Raw genomic sequence first — 25,295 nt, forward strand, 5'->3', positions numbered from 1 at the left:
GTGAGGAGAGCAGAGCATCTCAGAGCATCAGTGAGGAGAGCAGAGCATCAGTGAGGAGAGCAGAGCACCTTTCCCCCGCTCCTCCGCTCCTCTGACGGCGCGCGGCTCCTCCCCGCTCCTTCCCTCCCGCCTGCCACGCACAGCGGCGCTTTGGGCACAGCGCTCCCCGCGTCTCTGCAGCCTCGCAGCCTCCTCCAGCTCTCTGCTCCCAGGAAAGCAGGACTCCGTGCCCCGCCGCCGCTCTCTGCTTTCAGACACATGAGTGATGAGACAGGCCGAGAGTCGGAGCGGACGCTTTTCTTCTCCTTCCGCGTGGAGCGGCGGTGCGCAGGAGCGCGCACAGAGGCTCAGCATCATCATCTACATCCTCCTCTCCTGAGATCAACCCAAACCCGCCAACACCGAACCCTGCTCGCGAGGTAAACACACTTTCTCCACTTTACCTCGGAGAACTCCTTCTTCCTGGGCTCCTTCATGCGGCACTTTTAGCCTTTTGGTTCGGAATTCAGTGCAGAGAAATGCGCAGCAATACACCCATTTACAGCCTGACAAAGAGCTGAATCTCTCATATTTTCAGCGTGATCCTTTAGTCAAGTGCGTGCTTTGTGCACATTTAAATCCTCTCTAATGGAGTATTGATCAAACTAATTAAAATGCTACATTCAATAAATTAGCTGCAGAAGCTCCCAGGAGCACGTCGTTATCCCGTCATAATATTCATTTTGAAGTGTGAAATATGTAAAAAAAATAAGCTGTTTAAAAAGTTTTGCATGAATTTTCTGAAGTTCCAAATGAATCTGAGCTAAAGCAAAAAGCGGTGAAGTTTTAACACTGGTGCATGTGTGGAAACTGACTATTCTGATGCTGAAGTCACAAGGTAGACTCAATCAGACAAGAGCAGCTGATGATAATTACCACTCTTCAGCTCTTGGTGAAATGTAGCACCCACAAACACACACACACACACACACACACACACACACAGACAGCATCACTTCTCTTATGTCTGCTGGTACACCAGGAGAACTTCCAGCAACCCAAACGTCACAGGATGCAAATTTCTACAGGCTGCTCAACAATTCACCTTTGATTATGAAGCGTGTGGGTGTTGGCTTGGGCACGCTTTCTCAAAGCCATTATTTGACTGGAAAAAGTTCTGCAGTAAAATCCAAATTGCAACTAAAGGTGTTTATGAGCCGCAGAGCGACAGAAGTTTAAACTGGTTTGTATTTAAAACAGGATCTGTGGGTTGGTGATGTTCGATCAGTTAGGTGTGACTTTTACTTCACAACGCAGTCCCATCTAATACTGACCTCAGCTGCAGTCAGCTCTGAGTCTGATCCTTACTTTAATAGATTTTATTTTAATTTAATATCTGCTCTCTGTAGGAATAGATTACACCAAATCACAACTGTAAAACATCTCAACTGTCAGCAAAACAGCTTCATCATCGACAATGTTTCAGTCAAATTAATCATTTTATTTTTGGCCAAATATGTAAAAAATAATAGAAAATTTTATATATATATAATATTATTAAGAATAATAAAAAACAAGTGATTTGTCTCTGGTGTCAGTCAGGTAGAACAACAAATACGTATGTGATGAAAACCTGCAGAATGAATCCTTTGGTCAGAGTATTATTTCTGTTCTACGTCGTCTAAATGTTAAAGCAGACAGAGGTCAACACTTACAGCAGGTCTGTTATTAAAGGCAGAAAACACACAGCTCCAGTAATACATACAATAAAAACAAAGTCAGATTCTCTCTTGAAAATAGTTTGCTGGAAAAACAGATCATCTTCATTTAACGTTCTGTTTACCTGCTACAATAAAAAACAGATTTTATAAAAGATACGGAAGGCAAATTGTTTGGATGGAAATCCAGAAACTCAAATGTTTAATCCTGAATTTGTTTAAGAACTGATGGAAACTGATTGTTTCCTGTAAAAGTCGTCAGGTTTGGAGTATAAACAGACAGAAATAACTCTTCTTTGATAATTAACTAATAAATAAAACTCCTGCTTATATTTCAGGGCTTTAAGACTAACTCTTGAATAAACAGATGATTGTTGCAACTTAAACATTTATTTTAGTCTGGCAGGTGCATCTATTGAACTCTAATCTGGCTGTCTTGATTTTAGTTTAAATGTTCAGAAGAAAACCAGCAGCTTAAAGATGAATTAATGTTCGTTAACTAAAATATCTTAAAGCACTAGTTGGAAAAGCCTGATGGTGTGATGTCACACAAGCTAATTCTAAACAGGAAAAAGGACTTTGTGTTTGTTTAAGCTGTTAAAAAAAAATGGCTCAGTTCTTGTTCTGGTTTCTTGGACACAAAGCGATTCTGAAACGAGCTGAAACTCAGAACCTTTGCACCACAAACGGAGAAATCTCCACTTTGCAAAGTGTTTGTAAAAACACCAGTTTTCCTCAACAGAAACTGTGTGTGTGTGTGTGTGTGTGTGTGTGTGTGTGTGTGTGTGTGTGGATGGGAGGCTCAAATGCTTTAAAAAGAAACCAGAATAAATCCAAAGTAATGTGCATAGAGCCGTAATTAGATGGGTCAATCCCTTTGACCTTCAAACCATGCTTGAGTCAGATTGTTTCACTGAGAAACTCTGAATAAATGCAGTAATTTTAGGATTTTTAGTTGTCATCATCTCGCCTTCAGCTCGATGCAAATTCAATAGAAGAAAGTTTCCTTTTTTGTTAAAATGACATCAACAAATGTGTAAAACTAAGAGGCCTCGCACCTTTCAGATGGATAAATACTTTAATGATCCCAGAGGGGAATTTAAAATGTTGACATAAAGCAACATTATGCATCGTCTCTTTTACTTCTGTGATATCTGCTATGATCTGCATGATGCTCAGTTACTACCACAGTCATAGTCATTCAGGGTTAGCTGTGGCAGCCATCTTGGATTAGATTCTGACTCCATACGTTAATCGGCTGTAGATTTCGTCCTGAAAGTTTCATTAAAACCAGTTTGGTGATTTGTGAGATCTCTGAACCAAACTCAATTCTTTCAGCAGCGGGCGGTAATAAATGTTTTATTACTTGGAGGGTGGATGGAGGGGAAAGTAAACAGAAAATAAAATAAAATAAGTAAGTAAAAAGCTGTGGAAAACATGACATTGTTCAGAAAAGTGATCTGCAGAGTGAGAACAAAGAACAACAGGGTCTCCCTGATTAATGACTGTTTGGATTTAGTTCTGGTGGTTCTGAGAGACGACGGCAGCTCGGATCACAGACAGTCTTTTAGAGTCCGGAGATATTGTGATCTCTAAAATCCCCCGGAGGAACCTGGAAGTGTTTCTGAGACGTGTGACCGGACAAACACCCCAGGTCAGCGGTGTTACACACAAACATGGAGAGACGTTTCATATCAGAGGGACAGAAACGGCTTCAGCTTTTAGTTTGATGGAGTTTATCCAGCTGGCTTCATTTCAACAGAAAACAAAACAGAAACATATTTTCTCTCTTTTTTTCCTTATTCTTCCAATGAAAACCAATTCAGAATGGGATTAATATTTAATGAAGTTGTGTTTGTTAAATGAAAGGATGAAAGCTATCAGCTGAGGCGTTTAGGAAGTTTGTTAAAAATCCAAATAGATTCCAGACTTCTTGTTTTTGGGTTGGTTGAATTCAGTTTCTTCCTCAGGTCCTTAAACCATGAATTAAACTCTAACTGCACACAGAGGACAGAATATACATCCGTCTGAGGACAAATACTTTCTTACTTGATGTGAAGAAGCTGGAGGTGAATGTTGGTCACCAAACATCATCTGTCATTGGAGCTCTTTTTCATTTGTGCTTTAATTTGGATGCTAACATTCATTCTTTGTGCAAAGAAAGAAAAAACTCCATTTTAGTGAAGGTGTTGATGACTTATTAGGTGCTGAAAGAAATAAAAATCTGCTGTTAGCAGGCCAAGGTAACTTTAAAATCATTTAAAAGTCAGTATTCTCTGCTCACACAGCTCCCTGTAGGGACTTCAAAATCAACAAAATCCTAATTTCCCTTCTAAGCATGAAAAACACCCAAATCTGTTTGTCTTTCTTTGCTCTTACCTGTAGAATCTGTATAATATGCACATAATCCGAGACTGTTAGGCCTTTGGTTACTGAATCTGTTCGAACAGCTGATTTTCTTAGTTTTCTGTTTTCAGGCTGGTCATTCAGTCAGAATTTGTGGGTGTAACTTTTGTATGGATGACATCACATGTGTTACATCTGTTTGTAAAAAAAACAATCCACTGTTCATACACATGTAGGTAACACTTTGTTGTTTTCACATGCTTTAATGTCTTCAGAGATATAATACACTCACACATTATGATAAAATGCACAGGAACAAAAAAAATCTTGAAGTTTGAGCTTATTTTTATAGAAGATGTTTGAATTAGTGGTTTCCTCTTGTTACCATAGCAACAAGGGTTCAAAAGGAGCAGCAGTTATCATTATTTCTTCAACACTCAGTTAAGCAGAAGTTGTCTGCCGTGGTGTGTTTGATGACTGACGGTGATCCCAGCTGATGATTGGCTCGTTACGCTCACAGCCTCGGTGGAACATGGTCCTGATTTCAAACCTGAGCTGTCTGACCCTGCAGGTCCACGCCGGTGATGGCCTCTTTATTTGGGATGTTTGCACGTGTGCGATGAGGTCACCAGGAGTACAATCACTCATCCAGCGCTGTGAAGTCACACAGAGGTGGAATTTTGTGTGTGTGTGCGCTCGCTGAGCCGGCTGGCTCTTCTGTCGGCCTCCCCCGTGGACTGATTACCGATCAGACGAGCGTTTCATATCAGCCTAGCGGGAGGAAATTAGAGGATTAGCAGCAACTTCTGCTCATTCCCTGCGTATCTTCCAGGCCTCCAAATCCTGTGGAAGCCATTGTTATTTTAAGTAGCTTGGCAGTGGAGTGTGGAAGAAAGCTCCTGAGTCTGTGGGGGGAGCGAAGCTGCAGAGAGTTAGCATTTTGGAGCTAGCTTTGCTGCGATTCATGTTCTTTCATGTTGTGAACGGGCTGCGGAGCTGCCAGGACCTCTTCACTCCACTCCTTCATTCATACATAATAGATAAGTGACTGCAACTTACAGCACCCAGGGATAACTAGGCTCATTTACATATTTGTGCCAAATTCCATAATTCATGTCTGTGCAAAAAGGCAGTTTTCAGGGTGCAAAGATCCACATTTAACAATAGGATGTTCACCATATATTAAATTCAGCATATTAGTTATTGCCTGTCACTGAAAGGCGAAGGCGGACGATAATGTTATTACCCGTGTGTGTGTGTCTGTATCTCAAGAACCACAGATTTTATTGAAACCTTCAGGATCTAATCGTTGGATGTGCATCTACAAGTAATCAGCTTTTAAAGTCAATCCAGTTCAAGATGTCTTCCACAACCAGTCAACCTTAGTAACACAAAGATGGCTTCAACTCACCCAGTTTTATAGATAATATGTTAAAATCCCACGTGGATGTAGCTGAGAGTGATTCACAAGACATACTCTAAACGTGACATCCTGCAGTTTCGTAAAGTTTAACCAAAACATAATTTTTTATAAAATAAGATGATCTCTTGCATAAAAGGCAGCGGGTGATATGCAAAATGCTTGAAAAAGAAGTGAATAAAAAGTCTTAATGAGTGTGATGGATGGAAACTTCTGGCCGATGTGAATTGAAGGCTTGGAGAGGCTGAGAGGAGAGACAGGACAGAAGAATGAATGAATTTCACAAACCACTTTCTCCTGAAGAGGCTGAAGGAAGCCTGACGCTGCCATCATCGCCTCGTCTTCTAAAGCAGATTTATCATTCCACTTGATGACGGCTGAAGTTATTTATTCATCACTTTTGTTCTTCGCTTGCCACAAGACGAAAGAGGCCCCGGCCAGCCTCATCCCTCGTTAGTGGCTGTGTGTGTGTGTGTGTGTGTGTGTGTGTACAAACAGAAAAATGACTATGTATTCATTCTTTGCAGACGTACATATTTAGATTTAGGTTTTGTTACATGTCTATTTATGTAAACATTTATCATCTCTCTCGTGTGTGAAATGAAATTAGTTTGGATTCCTTGTGTGTGTGTGTGTGTGTCTGTGTGTGTGTGCGTGCGTGTGTGTGTATTTGACTGGCGGCAGCTGAGCAAAGGGATGAAACAGACAGTGATGTGTGAATTTCTTTTTGTGAAATATGTTCCACATGTGTCTCAGGGAGCTGAGCAAAGAGCATTAAACATTTCAAATTAAAATAAAATCCTTTTTATCATCTCCAGACAAGTAATCAGGTGAGAAACACAAAGACTTAAAGCTTTAGAATTAGAAAAATGTGTTGTTTTTATATTAACAACTATTTTGTTAATCTGAAGTTATTTTATGTATGCAACTGGAGTCATTTCTTCTTTGTCTACATTTTATAAAGATTAATTTAAACCAAAGTCAAACATCTGTCAGAACTGCCTTATCCTCTGAAACAACTCGTATGATTTGCTCAAAGGTCTGAAGTTTTATCTGCACTGATGCTGTTAAAGATTTGTTATGGAAAATTAAAACATTAAATTAAAAACAAAACAAAAAAATAGACAAACTGTTCTTTGATTTCCATCATCCCCTCATTAAGCTTTCAGCAGAATTAAACCATCAGCTAAGCAAATAAAAACTGGTTATTAAACATCCTAAAAGGAGTTCCTCAGGTAGATACTCTGTAAATTTCACATTGTTTCTGTTTCACTAAGAGACTCCAGATAAAAGTATCTGAGCTGCTCTCCTCATGATTTCCTGGAGCTTATTGAAGAAAGTTTTAGTCTGAATCTCTGGAGGTGCTGCCGGGAGCTGCTGGATCAGATCTCAGGCCCCGATGAGCATCCAGCACCTAAAACTTCAAACTAAACGTTAAAGATGTTATTTCTTTGTTTTTTGTTCTCTCTGGTTTTCTGGCTTAAAGGCAGAGATAGAAACCAATATTTTTAATGGCCAGTCTTTCATTATTTTGCTTCGGATTTTTAAAACCTTCCGTTTCGGGTCAGACTGGAACACTCATTCAAACCATCTTTAAATAAAACATCATTCCTGTGCAGCCTTCTCATCTATGCATTAATGTTAAAACTTTGTTTTCATGTTAAAAAAAATGTTCTCAGGTAAAGGTAAATTTTAGGCCTCGCCCGTTTTTCTTGAAACTGTTTGACCGTAATCAGACATTTCAAAGCTTCACTTTAAACATTTAATGTTGTTATCCTTGATGTAAGTTAGTTTTATATCCTAATATAAAAAATATGTTTGCATTTGGTGAATTTGAATACGTTATAGCCATTTTTATGTTTGCTAATATTGATGAGCTGTGGCGGCCATCTTGAATTGGGATGGCTGTAAAAGTTGATCAGCTGTAGATGCTCATCCAGTGATAACTTCCTGAGAGTTTCATTAAAATTTGTTCAGAAGATAGAGTTATTTCAGTAAAAAACAGACACATGAACACACACACAGATATGGGCAAACACATCTTTGCCCTTTTGCCTGAGGCGGTGGGTGATGACAAACAAAAAGAGGAGATAAAAGGCTCTGACGTTTAGCGTGCAAAAGGTTACCAGTCTTTGCTCTTTAAGCTGCTGGAGGTTGAAGCCATTTGAAACATAATTTTTATGTGACTCAGACTTTTTTGAGCAACAGATGCACACACAGTTGCTAGTGATTTAATGCAAGGAGCACTCCACATGGGGAAAACTCATTGGCCAGCAAATTAAACCATTACCTCCCCAGTTGCAGTTAAATATAGAGAAATGAGTCATTTAATGTCTGATTACTGCCTAATACAGCCATCTAAACAATAGCAACTCCTCATTCCCATGAGGAAAGGCTCCTGCTTTTCAAGATAAGCCTGGAAATTGCTTGCCAGGGTTACACTAAAGTTTTATTAAAAGATTCACGCCAAGAAGTCAAAAGAATTCATCTGTTAGGATTCATTATGAGATGGCTCCCCAGTCTGGAGATTTGTCTTCATTATCCGGCCGCGCACCGGGAAGATAACGCTGCCTCATTTGCTTTCTGAGCTTCAATTTTCCCTGAACGATAATGCTGCGTCTCTTTTGTGTGGCTGCGGTAAAGACAAGCAAGCCATTTTCAATATGTGCGTAGGATTACAAAGGTTAATCATCAATTTAAAGCTAATCTTTGTTAAATACCAAGAGAAGCATGGTCTGTGCTCGAAACAGATATAATCAGACAAACTGAAAAACAACCCTCTGTCTAAATGAAGTGAAAGATAATCTAGGCTTTGCAGTAGGAGTTGATGAGTAAGTAAACAACTCTTAACTAAATTCAGTTTTTGATTTGGAAGGGCTGACCTCAGAAACTGTGGCACCTCTTATCATACTTTGAATTAATGTGAGAAAACCCTGTCGGACTTTCTGCTACAGAAACTGCAGTCCACATGTTTCATTGTTGCTATACCGTTAGGATAATTATGGAGTTTTAAATTATGCAATCAAGGACCAGATTCCTCTCTCCAAGTCTGGGAAAATGAGTAATTAATTTTTTTCTCACTTTTTTTCCTGTTAATATGCAAGCAACTGGGAGCACAGGGTCCTTATTAACTGGTCTGGTGTCCCTAAACTTATCTGCGCAGCTGGCTAATTAAAAATACTGAGTTATAGTTGCCTTTCAGCCCATATGGTTTACAACTGTGGCACTTTGGGATGCCAAAACAAAATCATAAGAATAATTGTTTAAAGCTAAAACTGTCACGTTTTTTTCCAACAAGCAGTGTAGTAAGGCAAGAAACCATGAAGCCAAGAAAAATGATGTTAGCTGGTTTGAAGCTGGTTCAGAAGTGCAACCTGATGTAGACAAAAAAAGAAAAACATCCTAAAACCAGATGAAAAGAAACACTGGTCTTCTTCCATCCAACCATAGATTCTCCTTGTTTGTTATCAGGTTACAGAAATAATCAGCCCAGCAGGGAAACTGAGACACAATCATCTCTGTGATCATAGAAACTCCAGTTCTTCCTGGAGGATCCCAAGGTGTCCCCAGGCCAGAGAAGACATACAGTATAATCCCTAAAGTAACTTCTGGGATTTGATTCAGATGTCTGAACCACCTCTGCTGACTCCTTTTGACGAGGAGGAGCAGTGGCTCTACTCCGAGTTCCTCTTGGATTAAGGAGCTTCTCATCCTATCACACTGAATGACGATCTTGCTAAAATCAGCCGAAACATGGATGGTCTGAAGAAAACAGTGGGTTCCTCATTATGCAGGGCAGAGCATGATTGGTCTAGGACATGTTTGTGTCTGTGAGTTTGATGTGGGGCCTACATGCACCAGCATGACTTTCTCATTGAGAATTTAAGGCAGGACTGGCCACGTTGGCCTTATGCCTAGAGTACGACCAGTATTGAGCCATGGTCTTGAGCACAGACATGATACTTGTAGTTGTGTCCAGATGTGGTCCATCATACCAGGGTGGGTGTATAGAGCATGCTGGGTACAGGAGATCATCTCAGTGATACTGAAAATAACTGGAAAACCCTGTTTGGCAAACACTAAGAGCATAGAAGCATCATGACTTCCTTCACACTGAAGGTTTTTGCTCCAGTCTAATAGTTTGTGTAAGTGATGGAGAACCTCAGTGGGGTCATCATTCAGTGTGAAGGGGAGCATGGTCACTCTACACAGGAAGCTTATTTCAGCTGCTTATATCCAGGAATTCATTCTTTCAGTCTTTCTTACCTCATGGACCATGGATGAAGGTTGGAACAAAGATGGAGATATAAGACCAAAAACATCATTTCAGGCAATCTTGTGTCCACATCCACATTCTTAGAGAACAGAATACCACTCAGGAGTCTACAGTTTTCACAACAGCCATAAGTGGCAATGATGTGCTGATGTGTTAACATGAAGAGGAAATAAAGTTTGACTGAATTCCCACCAGGAATTAGATCCAGTGTTTGTGTCATTGTGGTCCCTGAATGATGACCCATCCGAGGTCTCTCCACACAGTATTTCCTCAAAGCAAGTGTCTGTGTTGTTTTTCTTCTTCTGCTTGTGGTATGACTTGCTGTCTTTGCCGTCTGTTGTATCTGTAGCCTTACCATTTTAAAAGGTAGAGGTGTGCACTGCAGTGTGTCACACAAATCTGGGCTGCATGCATTTGTCCGTTAAAGGACCTGATGGACCTTAGTGGATGGTTAAAGATGGCAAAATTTCCATCACAGGCAGAGCAGACAAGGAAAGCATGAAAAAGGATGTTTTCATCATAAATTGTGAGCTTCACCTTTCAGCTCAGCTTCTTTTTCACTGCAGCTGACCAGAGGAAAGCCCTCATCACTTCAGATGAGGCACCGATCAGTGGGTCCATCTCCTGCTCCATCCTGCCATCACTCCAGAATTAGACTCTCAGATATTTGAACTCCTAAACTTGAAACACAGACTCAAGCCCAGCCCTTTTTACCTTTTTCTGATTGAGAAGCACAGCCTCAAACTTAGAGGAGCTGACTGTCTTCCTGGGCACCATTCAGAGAACTGTGATTAAGAAATAATTATATTCAAACTTAAATGACTATAGCTTATTTTAATTAAATAAACAAAATATAATGTCTAATAAAGAGTGGACAATGTCAGAAAACCAACTAGCAACTACTCTGCCAACTCTTAGAGAGACAGGGGACACCATGGACAAGTCTCCAGTCCATCAAAAGGCCTATTTTTAAATTTGATGATTGGAAATCAATTCAAAATCTTCCATATCTGCAATGCATCTCAAAATAAATTTTGATTAAAACAAATTGCATGGAGCATTCACAGTATTAATAAAATTTATTTCAAAAGTGGTGTTTGAAAACAAGTCAGAGAAATATCTGGAAAAAAAACAAGGCGTGTTTTGAAAGTTGGATAAAGAGACAAACATTTTTCAATCTTCCTCTGAGACTTGATCTTAAAGTACAGGAAATTAAAGCTTTATGTTGTTTTGTGTTAGAGTTTTAAACTAATAAGATGAGCTCAGTACAATACGCTGCGTTTCCTATTAACCGTTTGGAACCTCTTGGGCCAAACTTTACAGTATTGGGAAATAGAATCTCCTCACCTTGATGGCAAAGGCAGTAATTCCATTGACAAGGTAGACTCCTTTAATAAAGATAAGCCCCCAAGAAAATCAATAAGCCAAACTCATTTTAAAAGGACTCAGACTTGTCTAGACAAACCCAGCACCAACAACCAAAAGGCCGGTCTCATTGATGCCGTTTTCTCATCTTTGCTACAGGGCACAGTAACAAAGTGAGCTTTTGCAAATGATTGCCCTATTTCTGATTCTCCTTCCCCCTCTCCTCTCCCCATTAGGCCTGTGTTCCTGGCTCCACAAACTCCTCTAATTAAGAACTGGTTTCCAGCAAATTCACACATAAAACGGCTGTTGCTGCACAACGTGGGGCGATAAAAGTAGTTATTGTCCCTACGACCTCTGTTGCTTCTTATCTCCCATAAACTCTTCAGTTGGTTTTACTGGACCACAGAGACAGCACAACGAGCTATAAGCCGAAGGGGGACTGATGACTTTTTCATGAGCAATAGCGCGACAGTAGGGCTCTGATAAAACCGAGAGCTCCGTGTGCTATAATTTGTTCCACAGCTGTGACGAGACTGGTGTCGTTCTTGACTAATCTTTGAACTGGGCTTTGTTTTAACGTGCATACTGATGATTTTTTTTTAAAGATGCAGAGGTCTTGAGCTCTTTTGAGCAGAGAAATAAAGAAATAACCAGCACACAGTCATTAGCTTCACCAGGGTACCGACATTAGCCTGTGGGTTTAGCATCACACCAGCTGAGACAAAGCTCTGCTCTGCTATTAGAGTCACCCCGCTGAAATGACACGCTGCTTTATTCCCTCTATCTTCTTAACCTGATTCTGTCACAGACCCAGAACCACACATGACTGGATAGTGCCATCAGCTTCTTGCAGCTATATAAATGTGTGAATTATTTACACGTTCCTTACCTAAAGTACTCTGGTGTTTTTTATGCTTTACACTCAGCTAAAGCTCGACCTCATCAAGTAATGTAAGCTGATAGTGAATCTCTTCATGCTAAAGGCAAGCTGGAAAAAAAGAAACAGCTGAGTGTTGTGTTCACTACAAAGACTGAGAAGAAGAATGATAACAGAACAAAAAGTGTTGATGCTTGATGTCTGCAAACAGAGAGCCTCACTGCCAGGAGAATCTCAGCTGTAAGGCAGATGTGAAGCCCAGCTGTTACCACGGTTCTTCTGCTTTTGGGCAGAGGAGAAAGTTTTGCAAGGAAAGCTAAAAAACAGTTTAGCACAGTCAACAGTGTGGAGCTCTGCAAAAGCAAAATGCTGTAAACAACAAGAAAACAGCACGGTCTGTGAAAATGCATGACTTTGTTGAGGAATTAATTTTTAAAGTTAAAATATGCAGAACAGAAGCTTAATGTAGCAAAACTGTAGCTAAAAGTTAAATTTAGTAAAATCGTTGCTAAAAACTGCAGTAAACAAGACTAAAAGCTAAAAGGATCATAAGAAGACAAAAACAGAGCAGGTATGATGAAGTTTATTGCAGAGAAGAGATCTCAATATGTTTTTATGGGGAAAACCTTTAAAAATAAAGATAAATAATTCAAAAAGTATAAAAATTACAAATACTAAAAGTTTTACTGCATTACCTGATCGAGACGAATGTTTTGATATGTGAATAGAAAAACAGCTCAAAGTATGCAGAAGTAGTTTGAATGCATAAAACATTTGGAAGAAACTAAAACTAGAAAACAATAGTGCTGACTCAGCATTCTCAGTTACAGAGCTATATTTGTGGAACTTTAATGATTTACATTCTCCCAGATCTTCTCCCAGTAAAGGCTCTGAAGCAGAGAGACAACAAGCCTCAGCGCGGGGAAATGGAGCTGCAGATTGTTATTATAGATAAACACTTCTTTTACGATCTGGTTTGCCCTGCTTGTAGGAAATTACATGGCTGTTTCTCAAAGATGAGAACAGAGGCAACTGGCGCTCAGATGTGAGCTGACGACTGATGGCCGTTGGAAAAGTGCCTGTTTAAATGTGGGAGACACAAAATTAATGGGAGTCAGTTTCAATTGTTTTTCGTTTACTTCAGGTAACAAGATAAACGGATAGTTAAATGATAGTGGCAACCCTAAACAGTCACTCTGTTGGCTTCTTGACTCCATTATAGAAACATTGTTTGCTGTGTCGGATTGTTCTTTGTGTCTCTGTTCAAAAACATGAAAAGTTAGCAGGTTCTGTTTATTTAGAGTTCTGTTTATAACGAGTTTCCCTGCAGGTACATCCGGTGGATGTTTCTGAGGCCAAACACTTCCTCAGTCCGCCCGCTGCTTTTTACACAATCTGTGAACACTCAGAGAAATGTGACGGGGGATTCTCAACCACTACCACACCAGAGTTTAGCTCAGTATCTGTAAAAAACCCAGAGCCATGTTTGTCTTTGCTGCGATCTGTTAGCTGCGTAGAGTTGACTTTAAAAATTAATCAGTTTTAGATAAACATTCAATAATTACTTTCACAGAGTTCTGTTAAAATCTGTCCAGTGCTTCATCAGGTATTTTGTTTTTAGGGAGTTACATGATTGCCCGCCTCTCATGGCAGTGAATTACAACCCGTTAATGTTTACGCTTTCATACCACGAAGCATGAAATCACGTGTTGATATGCAGACAGCTGGCATGCCTGCTAATCTACATCGTGTAAAGAAAGAAGAATCTGAAGTTTCTGAATTAAATCCACTTATTTAAAGAGCAGAAGATGAGTCTGATGGAGCTGCTTCTAATAAAACTGTAAAAATGAAAAGTTTCTGAGCCTTTTCTCAACCAGCTGGTAGCAGAACATGGATTTCCACAGAAGAGTTTCTTTTTCTTTACCTTTTCCATCATCAACCATCCTGTAGGTGGAAATCAGATGTGCTCTAAAGGCAATGATAAAAAAATAAAATCTTTTACCAAACTGACCACAAACAAGAACCAGCATATCTAAAGAAGTATATAAATTAATAAAACCTGTTTTCCTTTAAGAATCTCAGAAGGCTCTGAAACTGAAACTATAGTGAAAACTGAACCTATGAAAACTTTAATTTCATACTGATAATATTATTATTGTTAATACTATTATTAACATATTTATATAACCTTTAGTGATGATAGCAGCAGGTCAGAGACATGCAGCAGACACATTTTTTAAACCTGGTTAAATTGTTGCTTATTCACTATGAACCGGGACAAAACCCAAGTTTAACCCCAGCTGCTGGCTTATGCTTGGGTCATATTCAGTGTTTATCAGTAATTTACAATTGCAACACTTTATTTTAGCAACTGGGTTGCATCTCTTGTGGCTGAAACAAGTTTTTCTCACTGTAATCATTTTTCTGTATTTCAAAAGAACTGTACATGATTAAAGATTAAAGCATGAAGTAACTTCTGCATTAACATCAGAAGAATTTGTTTGTTTAACCAGAAAGAAAGTGTGGATTTTGTTCACCCACAGTCAGAGTATAACTCTCAGCTTCTCCTTTAATCCAGTGTTAATTGTCAGATCCAGGCGTTTCCATTTAAAACAATGACAAAGCGAGTTTTAAACTTAGCCCTGATAAATGCCAGAGCCACCGCAGCCGACCGTCTCTGATCCCTCGGATCAGGTTACAATCGATGGCCAGCATAAGAGGCGACAACTTGAATTACTTATGCAGATGAAGTAGCTTGATACGAGGAAAGTTCCGGTCCAAGGTCAGTGGCTGCGGCCAAACGACATCCCAGAAATGTGCCATCCCAGAAATCTGAGACGTTTCTCATCTGCATATTTACGCTTGACTGATCTGTCATTGATGCATGCTGAAAAAAAGCCATTCCTCTGCTGTTAATGAGCAGTCGAGTCATCCTCACTGGTCAGCCGACTAAACACCAAACACTAGGTGAGCGTTGTTACAGCAGCTGGCCGGACTGGACCACTTTTATTGTGCTTTTCTGTTAGTTTAATTATGTTTAATTGGAAGTAATTTCCCAGTTTTGCAGCAGAACTGACATGTCTGACAGTGCAGTAATATGAGACAGTCCTGGATTTGAAGGTTTTATTACTGTTTGTTTTTATTTTTAAATATTTTGTGTTGATTTATAGCCTTTTTATCCTTTCTCTTTCAAGAGGCTTTCCCTTTTCTCAGGCCACAGTTGAAAACAGGAAATTGTTCCTAACATGTCCTGCCTGGTTAAATAAAGACCAGATAATAAAATAAACACATTATTAGCTTGAAACTTCACCGTGGTGTTGAATCAGTTCAGCTAACAGAAGGATCCAAACATAATCTCTGAGTTCTGCAACGCTGGGAACATATTTGTAATGGCGGGAACATCTCTGGCAGGTCTGTGCTGCTTTCGGTCCAACTGAACGTTTCTGTGCCAAAGTGTGAAAGGACGACACACACCAGCTGTAGTTTAGGAGAATAAACAAAAAATATCAAAGTTAACATCTTTATAGTAAATAACTTGTTTGCTATTAAATTCTATTCAGTTTATTTAGTTTAAAAGGAAAGTCATCTTAGGTAACCATGAAAAAATAATAATATAAATCATGAGATCACATGATAATACAGATGTAATTATGCAGCCAATTCAATCAGGCTATAATACATTACAATCAGATTCAATAGGTTCTAAAATGTCAAAGAAATAACAGTTGTCTATTTAAAGAAACCAGCAGATTGGTTCAGACCTTTACTTTGATGCAATCCTCCATCCTGAGCAGATGTGAAGAAGAACAACTTTCTTCTAACGGGAAGGAAGAACCAGAACCAGAACCAGAACCGGGCTCGGGGTGAGCGGCTATCCTTAGCCAGCTGGGGTTTGAGAGGACAGGAAAGAGACAAACAGACGTTAATGGCTGTAATAAATACAAACATGGAGAGTAGAGCGAGTAAAGACAGCAGCAGAGAGAGGACATGTGGACAGGTTGTCCTCCAGCAGCAGAGAGAGGACATGTGGACAGTTTGTCCTCCAGCAGCAGAACTAAAGAAGAGCTCAGGAAACCCAAACCAGCCCTAACTATAGGATTTATCAAGAAGGAAAGTCTTAAAAGTAGACAGGGTGTCAGCCTGAGAACTGGAAGCTCCGCCTCCTGTTCTACTGTTAGAACCTCTAGGAACCACAAGTAAACCTGCAGCCTGAGAGCAAAGAGCTCTGTTAGGAAAATATGGAACAATAAGATCTTTAATATCAGATGGAGCTTGGTTGTTGAGAGCTTTGGATGTTAGAAATAAGAGTTTAAATTCTATTCTGAATTTAACAGGGAGCCAATGAAGCTGTATGAGAGCACATGTTGTTCTAAGACCTATACATGTGTAAGCCGCCATGCCAGAGGCACTAATGCACCCCCATACCATCAGAGAGGCAGGCTGGATGGTTTGGACCCATCTGATCTCAGAACAGTTCTCCACTTTGGTTCAGAGGAGACACATCTGTTCACATCTGGCTTCTTCTCTGCCTGATAGAGCTTTAAGCAGCACGGTGAACTGTGTTTACAGACAGTGTTCCTGAGCAGAATCAGAACCAGAACCTGATCACCAACATCCAATATTGACTTTTACATTCAGCCTTTAAAATGCTGTTTTTATCCCCAGTCCTCTTGCTGACCTGTTTCTAATTAACCTAATTAGTTTCAAAATGCTCCTCCAGCTGTTTCTTATCTGTATCACTTACTTCTTCCCAAAATGGTTCAAGTTCTAGATTTAAGCATTTTACATGATTACTGTGTTCCATTGTGAATAAAATATCAGTTTATGAGATTTACAAATCATTACATTCTGTTTTTTCTTTACATTTTTTTAGAACTCAGGTTGTATGTTTACCTGTATTATATGAACTGGAATAGAGCTTGTGCTTAACTCAAGATCAAGGTGGGATTCCTCTCTCATTTCTTAAATTTACTCATCAGCTCTGTAATATCTCTTTCTACAGGCCATCCCATAGTTTCTCTTATTAAACTATTCATCATATCAGCCTCATCAAAGATTAAGAGTACCCTCACAATTCATTACAAGATGCCCTGCTCTTTATTTCATGAAGTAATTCATTCATAATGCATGTGTATATTGCACTTTTCAGGATGCCTGGGAGACTGAGGGAAACACATTGGAATTCCAAAGACTTGCTCTGAATTGGGGGTGGGGGGGTGAAGTTGGTGCATTTGTTTTGATAACGTTGGCGTTTCACAGTGTTCCCTCTGCGATAAACCACAAAATAATTACTTTACACGGAGAGGATCAGACTTATTGTGAGATGTGGGGAAGGTGTGATGGGAGAAGCATGATAAGATTTACAGTAGCATTAAATCGGAGCAGCAAAATTAGACTTATCTGGGCTGATGAGGAGGCTCTCGCACTAAAGGGATCTTGATGCCGAGGAAAGCGTAGGTGCTTTATCAGAAGTGGCAGGCTGAATAAGGCTCATCAGGCCACACTCTGATTGAATTCCTTCTCGTAGTCTGTTGTTGTTTCTGACGGACCACTGAGCGCTTTTCTGAGTGATTCAGCGTCCCTGGGATTGGTTGCCTCCACTCGTCCAAAGAGCGATGAGCAACTCAGCCTATTTTATCTGCAAAATGCCTCCTGGGAGTCCAGACAATGTCAGCTCATGCTTGAAATAAATCTCAGTGCGTTGACGAATGCCAGAGCTAAATGGATGGAGGCCTAAACCGAAAGTGTGCACCGGGGTAACCGAGCCCGCCGCAGCAATCCTGCAGCTACTGAACAATGATGCATTTAGGTAACCGGAGGGTTGTTGCCATGGTGAGGTTTGTTCCTCTCTGCTGCTTTGTTTGACCAATCTAATTTCTGCCAAAGTCTGAAAACACAAAGGATTCTCATTTTAAGTGTCAGTGTAAAATGGTTTGAGACACTGTGTGTTGGTTCATTTGTTCAGACTTTGCCAGTGTAGCATAAATATATATTTGTTTATGAAGCACAGGCCTTCTACTAGCTGGGCTGCTCATGCTGGATGTGTGCACAGATGGCAGTGGGCAGAAGGACTAGTAATTGGAAGAGCCTGCTTTGCAAACTGAAACAGTCTGCAGGAGGAAAAAAATAGCTGAAATCATTGCTATACAGAGAAAGTTTAACTCAGCGTATAGAAGATCACAGTTAAAACACTGTAATTACAGCCTGAGGCCACATGTTCCTGGGTGCCCTAGCAAATGACATATTAAACCCTCTTCAAGTCTGATAATGAATGCCTCTGCTGACATGTGGGCGGGACTTAGGTCATTGTCTTACTCATACGATCCACAAATAGCCAAATATTGCTTACTGACAGAGCTGCTCTATAGTTATTTCCTCTAAACAGGAGAAACCGAGTCTTCGTCATTAGCATCATCATGTGAAATACAGCTGAAGTGTTGAAATCAGATTCTAGTTACCCACAGTGGGCCAGGTGGGTGAGTTCTACCTTGGTCTGTACCTCCCCGTCCCGTGGTCACCATAATGAGGGAAACGCATGAGAAGACAGAATTCTAGTTAAGCGCTGAGATAAATAAAACTCACACACAAGCACACCTGCTACACAGGAAACCAGAGTACAGCTCAGCAGGGCGTTTCTTCAAAAACCTGAACAGAAAAGAAAAATAAGCATTTTTTCCCTGTAAGAACACAAAACTCTTCTTTTTCTAAGCAGTAGGCTCTAATTTAATTATTGCCTGCTTCGGAAGGCCAAAGGACAATAATGATTCTGCCTGTTTCTGTGTGTGAATGAGTTCATTTAACTGTTAGAAAAATATATCACGAATCACTGAACAAATTTCCATGAAACTCGCAGACAGTAACTAATGGCTGTAAAACTACAACTGATTAAGTTTTGGAGCTGTTGGTGCAGATCCTCAGCCATCCAGGACGTAGCAAATCATAAAGGTTTGAGACGAGGCTGAAGAATAAGAGAGAGGAGGAGGATCGGAGTTTAGCTTTTTACGATTTCTAATGGAGCATTAAACCTGACCTCCAGCCTGATTCCCAGCTTCCATCTGTCCAAACATTTCTGTCTGTGAGCCAGGCAAACAAAGACGCGAACAACCATCAGCAAAAGTAGCAAAAGGCTGGATAAAAAACTAAAAGTAGCTAAATGCTAGCTAGAAGCTAAAACAGAACCAGTTTAATGAAGCAGATTTTAAAGAAAACAATGTTTATGAAGGAATTGAAGAGATCTCGATGTGTTTCTATGAGGAAAATATTTATAAATTAAGTTAAATAATTTTAAATGTAACAACACACATCTTCTGAATGAGCTGAATGTTTTGATATACGAATAGCTAAAATATCACAAAGTATGCAGAAGGAGTTTGTAAAGAATGTACAGAAAATCAGAATCAGGAAAACAACAAGAATACTTCTGCAGATGTATGAAGGAGTTGTTTGGGTAAATAATTGAGAGCATGATTTCTTGTGATACACTGAACCTCTGCCTGGTTCCTGGCTTGGTGGGCTTTCCAGACAGAAAAATAACAGTTCCTGCAACTGAAGCAAGATGTTACTCATTCCGATTAATGGACATTAAAATCAGAAGAGACAAATACACATCCAGGCCACTCCTTTGTTGCTTCACCTTTTAACTTCATGTTGTCACTGCCTCAAAATAAATTTCATCTGTTGGAGCAGTGGGCTACAGACAGATGTATCATTAAAGTGAAAATCCTAAACAGCGTAACCAGTTTGCTATGAGATCTTTTCAGCTCACTGGACAGTTTAAAGTTCAGTTTGGGTCACTTCTTGGGGAAATAATGGGAGCAGCAGTACAAGAGCGATTCAGCAGTGGAGTTCATGATTTATAAAACAGATATCTTGTCTCTTGTAACTGCATTTCTCCTCAGCTGAGTTCCAGCCTTCTTCCTGTTGCCTGACTGCACTTTCATGCTCATACCAAAGCAGGATTATGATGGTGCACCTCCAAAGTGCCTGAAGGACAAGAACAAGTAATACATGCAAACCCCCGAAAGCATGAAGGTGCCCAGAGCTGCGGTCGAAATCTAAACTCTCCCTGCATGCAGCTGCAGCGATGCTGTTTTCCACCAACAGGACTCAGGACTCAGAACAGGAACAATTTGTTTTTCCGCCTTGCATCTGCATGGGAGCTGTGTTTCAGGAGCCCTTAAAAAGTAGTTTTTAAAACTGGATTTCAGAATGAAGAGTTTTAAATGCCACCGTTGCGTTGTCATGGAGATTTTTGTGGCAGGTTTACAGCGCCACTTACAGGCCTGGCATAGTTACTACAGTGTTTTGGGTCGTTTTCTGTGTTTCCGTGTGGATGAAAACATTTTTAGAAACGTTTCTAGAAATGGTGCCATGTTCCGATTATATTGTTTTTTTTCTAGAAAGCATTTCCATGTGAACAAATCATGTTGAACTTGTAGTCCTTTCCTGCCAGCTCGTGTTGCAGAACAATGGACCGGTACCACAGCGTTCCACAAACATCTTCCTGGTGAAATTGTCTGCCAGATAACATGGTTTTCATAACATAAAACGCTGCAAAGCTATCCATCAGAATGCTTAAGCTTGTGCACCAGCGGCTCCTTCCAGGTGGTGCTGTGCTGTGAGTGGAGCGGTGGTGTTGGTGGCGGTGTTGGGGGGGCAGGAAGCTTGTCTGGCTGCAGGCATTGGACTTGGCAGCTCTCTGCCAGGGAAACGCTGACAGGCAGGCGCGCCTGTCACACTACATAAGTGCCTCCGTGCACAACACCGGGCCCTGCAGGGGACGTCGGCTGTTCAGCACCGTCTCCCTCTCAAGCCAACGATTGAAGTGTGAAGCGGGGGGGGCACATGTCATCACCTCTGTACGGTTGAAAGGTTCTGTAAGGTGAGAGAAAGGCCAGTGGTGGTATCACAGAAAGGCACAGCTCTCACCAGCAGTTCCACTCTTCACATCCGCTTAATTAGAGCGACGGCTGCCGTGACTGAACTGCACACAAGGCAGAGTTTTTCTGCAAGCGGTGAATTTATAATCATGCTCGGTCAATAAAAAGCAACACAAGTACACAGATTTCAGCAAAAATGTATTATGCATGCTTTACAAATTGCTGATCTTCTCCTAGTGTAATTTATGGACAGATTCAGATTTGGGGCCATCCTGATGGTACTGTCTCTGGGACTTTGAAGCTTCAGTGGGAAATATTTTCAAATATTCAAAGCATCAATCATAAAAAGACAATGACTGATGTTTCTAAAATAACACAGGTTAGCAACAGTGAACCTAATGTTACACTTTGTCAGACTGCAGGTGACATTGGAAAGACGGATGAGCTTTAACGCTCAGTTTCCAGGTGATTTATCAAACTTCAGCTAATCCACTCAACTCTGAGTCCAGAGAAAGTTTGATAAACTTTATTTTTACAAATGATTAATTAAATCCCAGCTTTCCTTGAAGGAACGCACATCACCTGCCACCTTTTAGGTTAAAGTTTGAGACTAAAATTCCTAATGTCAAACCCTGAAGATAACATTACGTGTCATCTCATGTGAAATCACAAAATGTCACACTTACAGAATGTTGTGTGACTCTCAGCTACTACCACAACAAAGTTTAGCTCAATATCGATAAATGTGACTGGGTTATAGCCACTTTTGTGTTTGATCATTTTAATTAGCTGTGACAGCCATCTTGAACTGGGTTGACTCCAAAAGTTAACCAGTGGTTACTTAGCTCATCAGATATTTTGCTAACAGTCAGACAGCGTTGACTCCAAATAATGAATGAAAACATTTTTAACAGATATTCTGTGCAATCTGTTCAGATCACTCAGAATATCTGCTGGAGATCAGTTTCAGTTACTACCAGACCAAATCTTTCCTAAATATTTTAAAAACTGAGTGGTTTATGAGATAGTTTGGTAACAGACGGATAGACACACATACACACATACCTGCACACACACACACACACACACACTTGGTACCCTCCCCTGACCTTTGCTGTTGGAGCTGGATGTTTGCCGAGCTGAAACTCGGTTGTTTTTTGGCGCAGAGTAAGCACCGTCTCTTTCAGCTGGTTTTCCCAGTTGGGGAATCCGAGAACTTTTGTTTTTTAAATTAATTTCTTGACATTTGAAGTGTTTGTTCTGCTTCTTCGTCTCATGGACATTTGTTTCAGAACAAAGAGTGAAATCTTTTAATAGATATTAATTTGTTTAACAGAAGGCAAAAAGAGCTAATGTTCAGGTATTTAGTTGTAGAATCACATCTCCTGTCCAGAAGCAAAGATCTGATTTTCCCAGCTTTTCAGATTCATTAGAACTCACATTTAACACCATAAATCCATCAACTTTTCTGTTTCTTTGCTTTTTTTTTTGCTCTTGATCATTTGTGGCATGAATAGGAAATCAAAGTCACGTATCTGTGGAAACTTTTCTTTCGGCCTTCAGCCGCACTCGCATGTCTCAGCCTCATTCTGTGATGAGCTGTCGGGCGAAGTGTGTTTTTCAGCCAGAGAAATTACAGTTTCAATTGAAAGTGACTTTATAGAGTAAAAAGAAAAAGCAAATTGGACGAGGGGAAATGAGAGGAGACTAAAAGACAGACGATCTGAGATTATCCTTTTCAGATCATACACTTACGACAGACAAGAATTGTATTTATGGCTCGATTGCTTTTTTCAGCGGAATGAGGAAAGTGCCATTTCAGTCTAATACAGACATTCATTCTGCTTTATATGCCTGAGATCTGAAAGCCTTTTCTTCTTCTTTTTGTCTTTTTGCCTCCCTGCAGATGTTCTGTGGACTGCTGATGATATTTCCTCCTCCAACTGAAAATCAAAGGCAGACAAAATCTCGGTTTCTCGCTGCCCCAGCTGCTGTTCAGCTCAGGAAAACGCAGCTATTCCATAGCTAAAACCTTGGTTTTTCTTCTTGTTTCTGCCGGCTGGCCTTCACTCCTTCGGTGCCATGGCATGTTTCCTGGTATCTGTGTTTCTGCTGGTCCTCCAGGTCCACGCTGCTCCATCTGAGCTCCTTCAGACAGGACTAACTCTGGACTCCACAGTCCTCAATCCAGGACTAGCAGCCAACTTTTCAGAAGATGCAACTCCATCTCCACCTCCAGGAACTAGCAAACGAACTCCACACAGCATCATTATTGGGGTACGCAAAGGGGGTACAAGGGCACTGTTGGAGATGTTGGACATACACCCTGAAGTCGCTGTTGCTGCCACCGAGGTGCACTTCTTTGACTGGGACGACAACTACGCTAAGGGTCTTGAGTGGTACCGGGAGCTCATGCCTTACTCGTACCCTCATCAGATCACCGTGGAAAAAACTCCCGGTTACTTCACATCAGCTCTCGCACCGGAGCGGATCTGTGCCATGAACTCATCCATAAAACTGTTGCTGATCCTGCGGGACCCGACGGAGCGGGTCATCTCGGACTACACCCAGGTGTATTTCAACCGGCTGGAGAACCACAAGCCGGTTCAAGCCATCGAGAACCTGCTGGTGCGCAGCGGAGCCCTGAATATCCGCTACAAGGCGATCCAGAGGAGCCTGTACGACGTCCACATGCGCAACTGGCTGCGCCACTTCCCCCTGGAACAAATACACATCGTAGACGGGGACGCTCTGATCCGGGACCCTCTACCGGAACTCCAGAAGGTGGAGCGCTTCCTGAACCTGCCTCCGCGGATAGTATCCTCCAACTTCTACTTCAACCAGACCAAAGGGTTTTACTGCATTCGAAGCGATGGACGAGAGCGGTGTCTGCATGAGTCCAAGGGACGTCCTCACCCATCTGTTAACGGAACTGTTCTGCAACAGCTGCGCTCCTTCCTACGAGAACACAACCGGACCTTCTTCAGGCTGGTGAAACGTACATTTGACTGGCAATAAGAAACCCTTCATCCCAAACTGGACTCACATGAGCCTGTGCCCTGTTTGTAATAAAGATAAAAACTGAACTTAAAAAAGCAGCACTTTACATCCATAAAAAGAACCCTCTGAGGGGCTTTTTATTCTGGTTTAAGACCAGTTCTGTACTGTGGTCTATACACAAACAGGTGAAGAAACTAATTAGAATTCTGGGAATGAACGAGACTGGCGAACTTAAATAACCTTTTTTTTGTCCTGGAAGCATTAAAAGAGATATTTTAGCCATTTTGAAGTGGAATTCAATGGAAAAGTTATGAACATTTAATATCTTACCTGTTGTAGATAGGTGTTTGGACAGACTAAGATTGAAAAAAAAGTTTAAATCTGACAGGACTGACGAGCTAAAGGCTAGTTAGAGCCAGGACTGAAGTATGTTGCCAAGGAAGGATTAAGGAGGGTGTAGGCCGCTGGGCTGGAGCTACTTTTAGAGCCCGATTCACATTAATGTTTTTATACAAACACAAATTACAATACTGATGATGTGCACATTAACTTCAAGGTTTCTAGTCCTGCATCTAAAATCTGAAGCACAAAAGATTTGAGACCTATCATCTGAAATTATGTGAAGGTCGACTTTGTTGCAGTTTATTTTTTTAAATTATCCATTGCTGCACAAACCACAAGTAGATTTGAAGTGTTTCTCTTAATAAAGTATAAATAAAAAGTACATTTTCTTTCATGAACCAAATATTTTTAATGAGCCATGGCAATGAGAGAAGATTTCAAAGAATGAAATGCTTGTATCATATGGGGCGCCGTTTGTAAAGGAGCTTGTGCTAAAAATTCATGCCTAAATTTTGTCACATTTAGCTTCTGCTAAAAATTCATGCCTAAATTTTGTCACATTTAGCTTCAAACACTGTATAAAAATGTAGTGTTGATTTTCTGATGTCACTTTTTACAACATTTAGATTTAACATTTAACATTTAGATTTAACATTTAGCATTTAGATTTATATTTAGTATGTAGCTGTAACAATTACATGTAACTAGCTAAATGTTGTAAAAAGTGACATCAGAAAATCAACACTACATTTTTAAACAGTGTTTGAAGCTAAATGTGACAAAATTTAGGCATGAATTTTTAGCAGAAGCTCCTTTACAAACGGCGCCCCATAGTATCATCAAGCCAAACACCAGGCAACCCTGCAACAATCATTAATAAAGCAGAACAAACACTTCATCCTAACGTCTCCAAATCATATGAGGCAAAGTGCATTGCAACTAAAATTATTCATGTCTTCGTAATTCTAATTTTGAAATATCAAACTGTAACTATAGCATTTAGATGCATTTTTCCCAGCATGTAAAGTTATTTAGTTAAAAGAAATGACCTGAATGAATCAAAGTGCAGCCTGCTTCAGAGTCTTATAAA

The 25,295-nt window shown here is 40.4% G+C and overlaps 1 protein-coding gene across 1 annotated transcript; it reads left to right on the forward strand.

Moving 5' to 3' along the window:
- hs3st1l1 (heparan sulfate (glucosamine) 3-O-sulfotransferase 1-like1) lies at positions 1-24,769 on the forward strand. Its single transcript, XM_017434176.3, has 2 exons — positions 1-419; positions 22,770-24,769. The coding sequence occupies exon 2, from the start codon at positions 22,946-22,948 to the stop codon at positions 23,879-23,881; it is 936 nt and encodes a 311-aa protein (XP_017289665.1). The 5' UTR covers positions 1-419; positions 22,770-22,945; the 3' UTR covers positions 23,882-24,769.
- Positions 24,770-25,295: the final 526 nt, after the last annotated feature.

Source organism: Kryptolebias marmoratus, linkage group LG22 (genome assembly GCF_001649575.2).
Source record: "Kryptolebias marmoratus isolate JLee-2015 linkage group LG22, ASM164957v2, whole genome shotgun sequence".
In the NCBI taxonomy this organism is placed as follows: Eukaryota; Metazoa; Chordata; class Actinopteri; order Cyprinodontiformes; family Rivulidae; genus Kryptolebias; species Kryptolebias marmoratus.

Coding starts and splice junctions, on each gene's coding strand:
- hs3st1l1 (XM_017434176.3), top strand. CDS start 22,946: ATGGCATGTTTCCTGGTATCTGTGTTTCTGCTGGTCCTCCAGGTCCAC.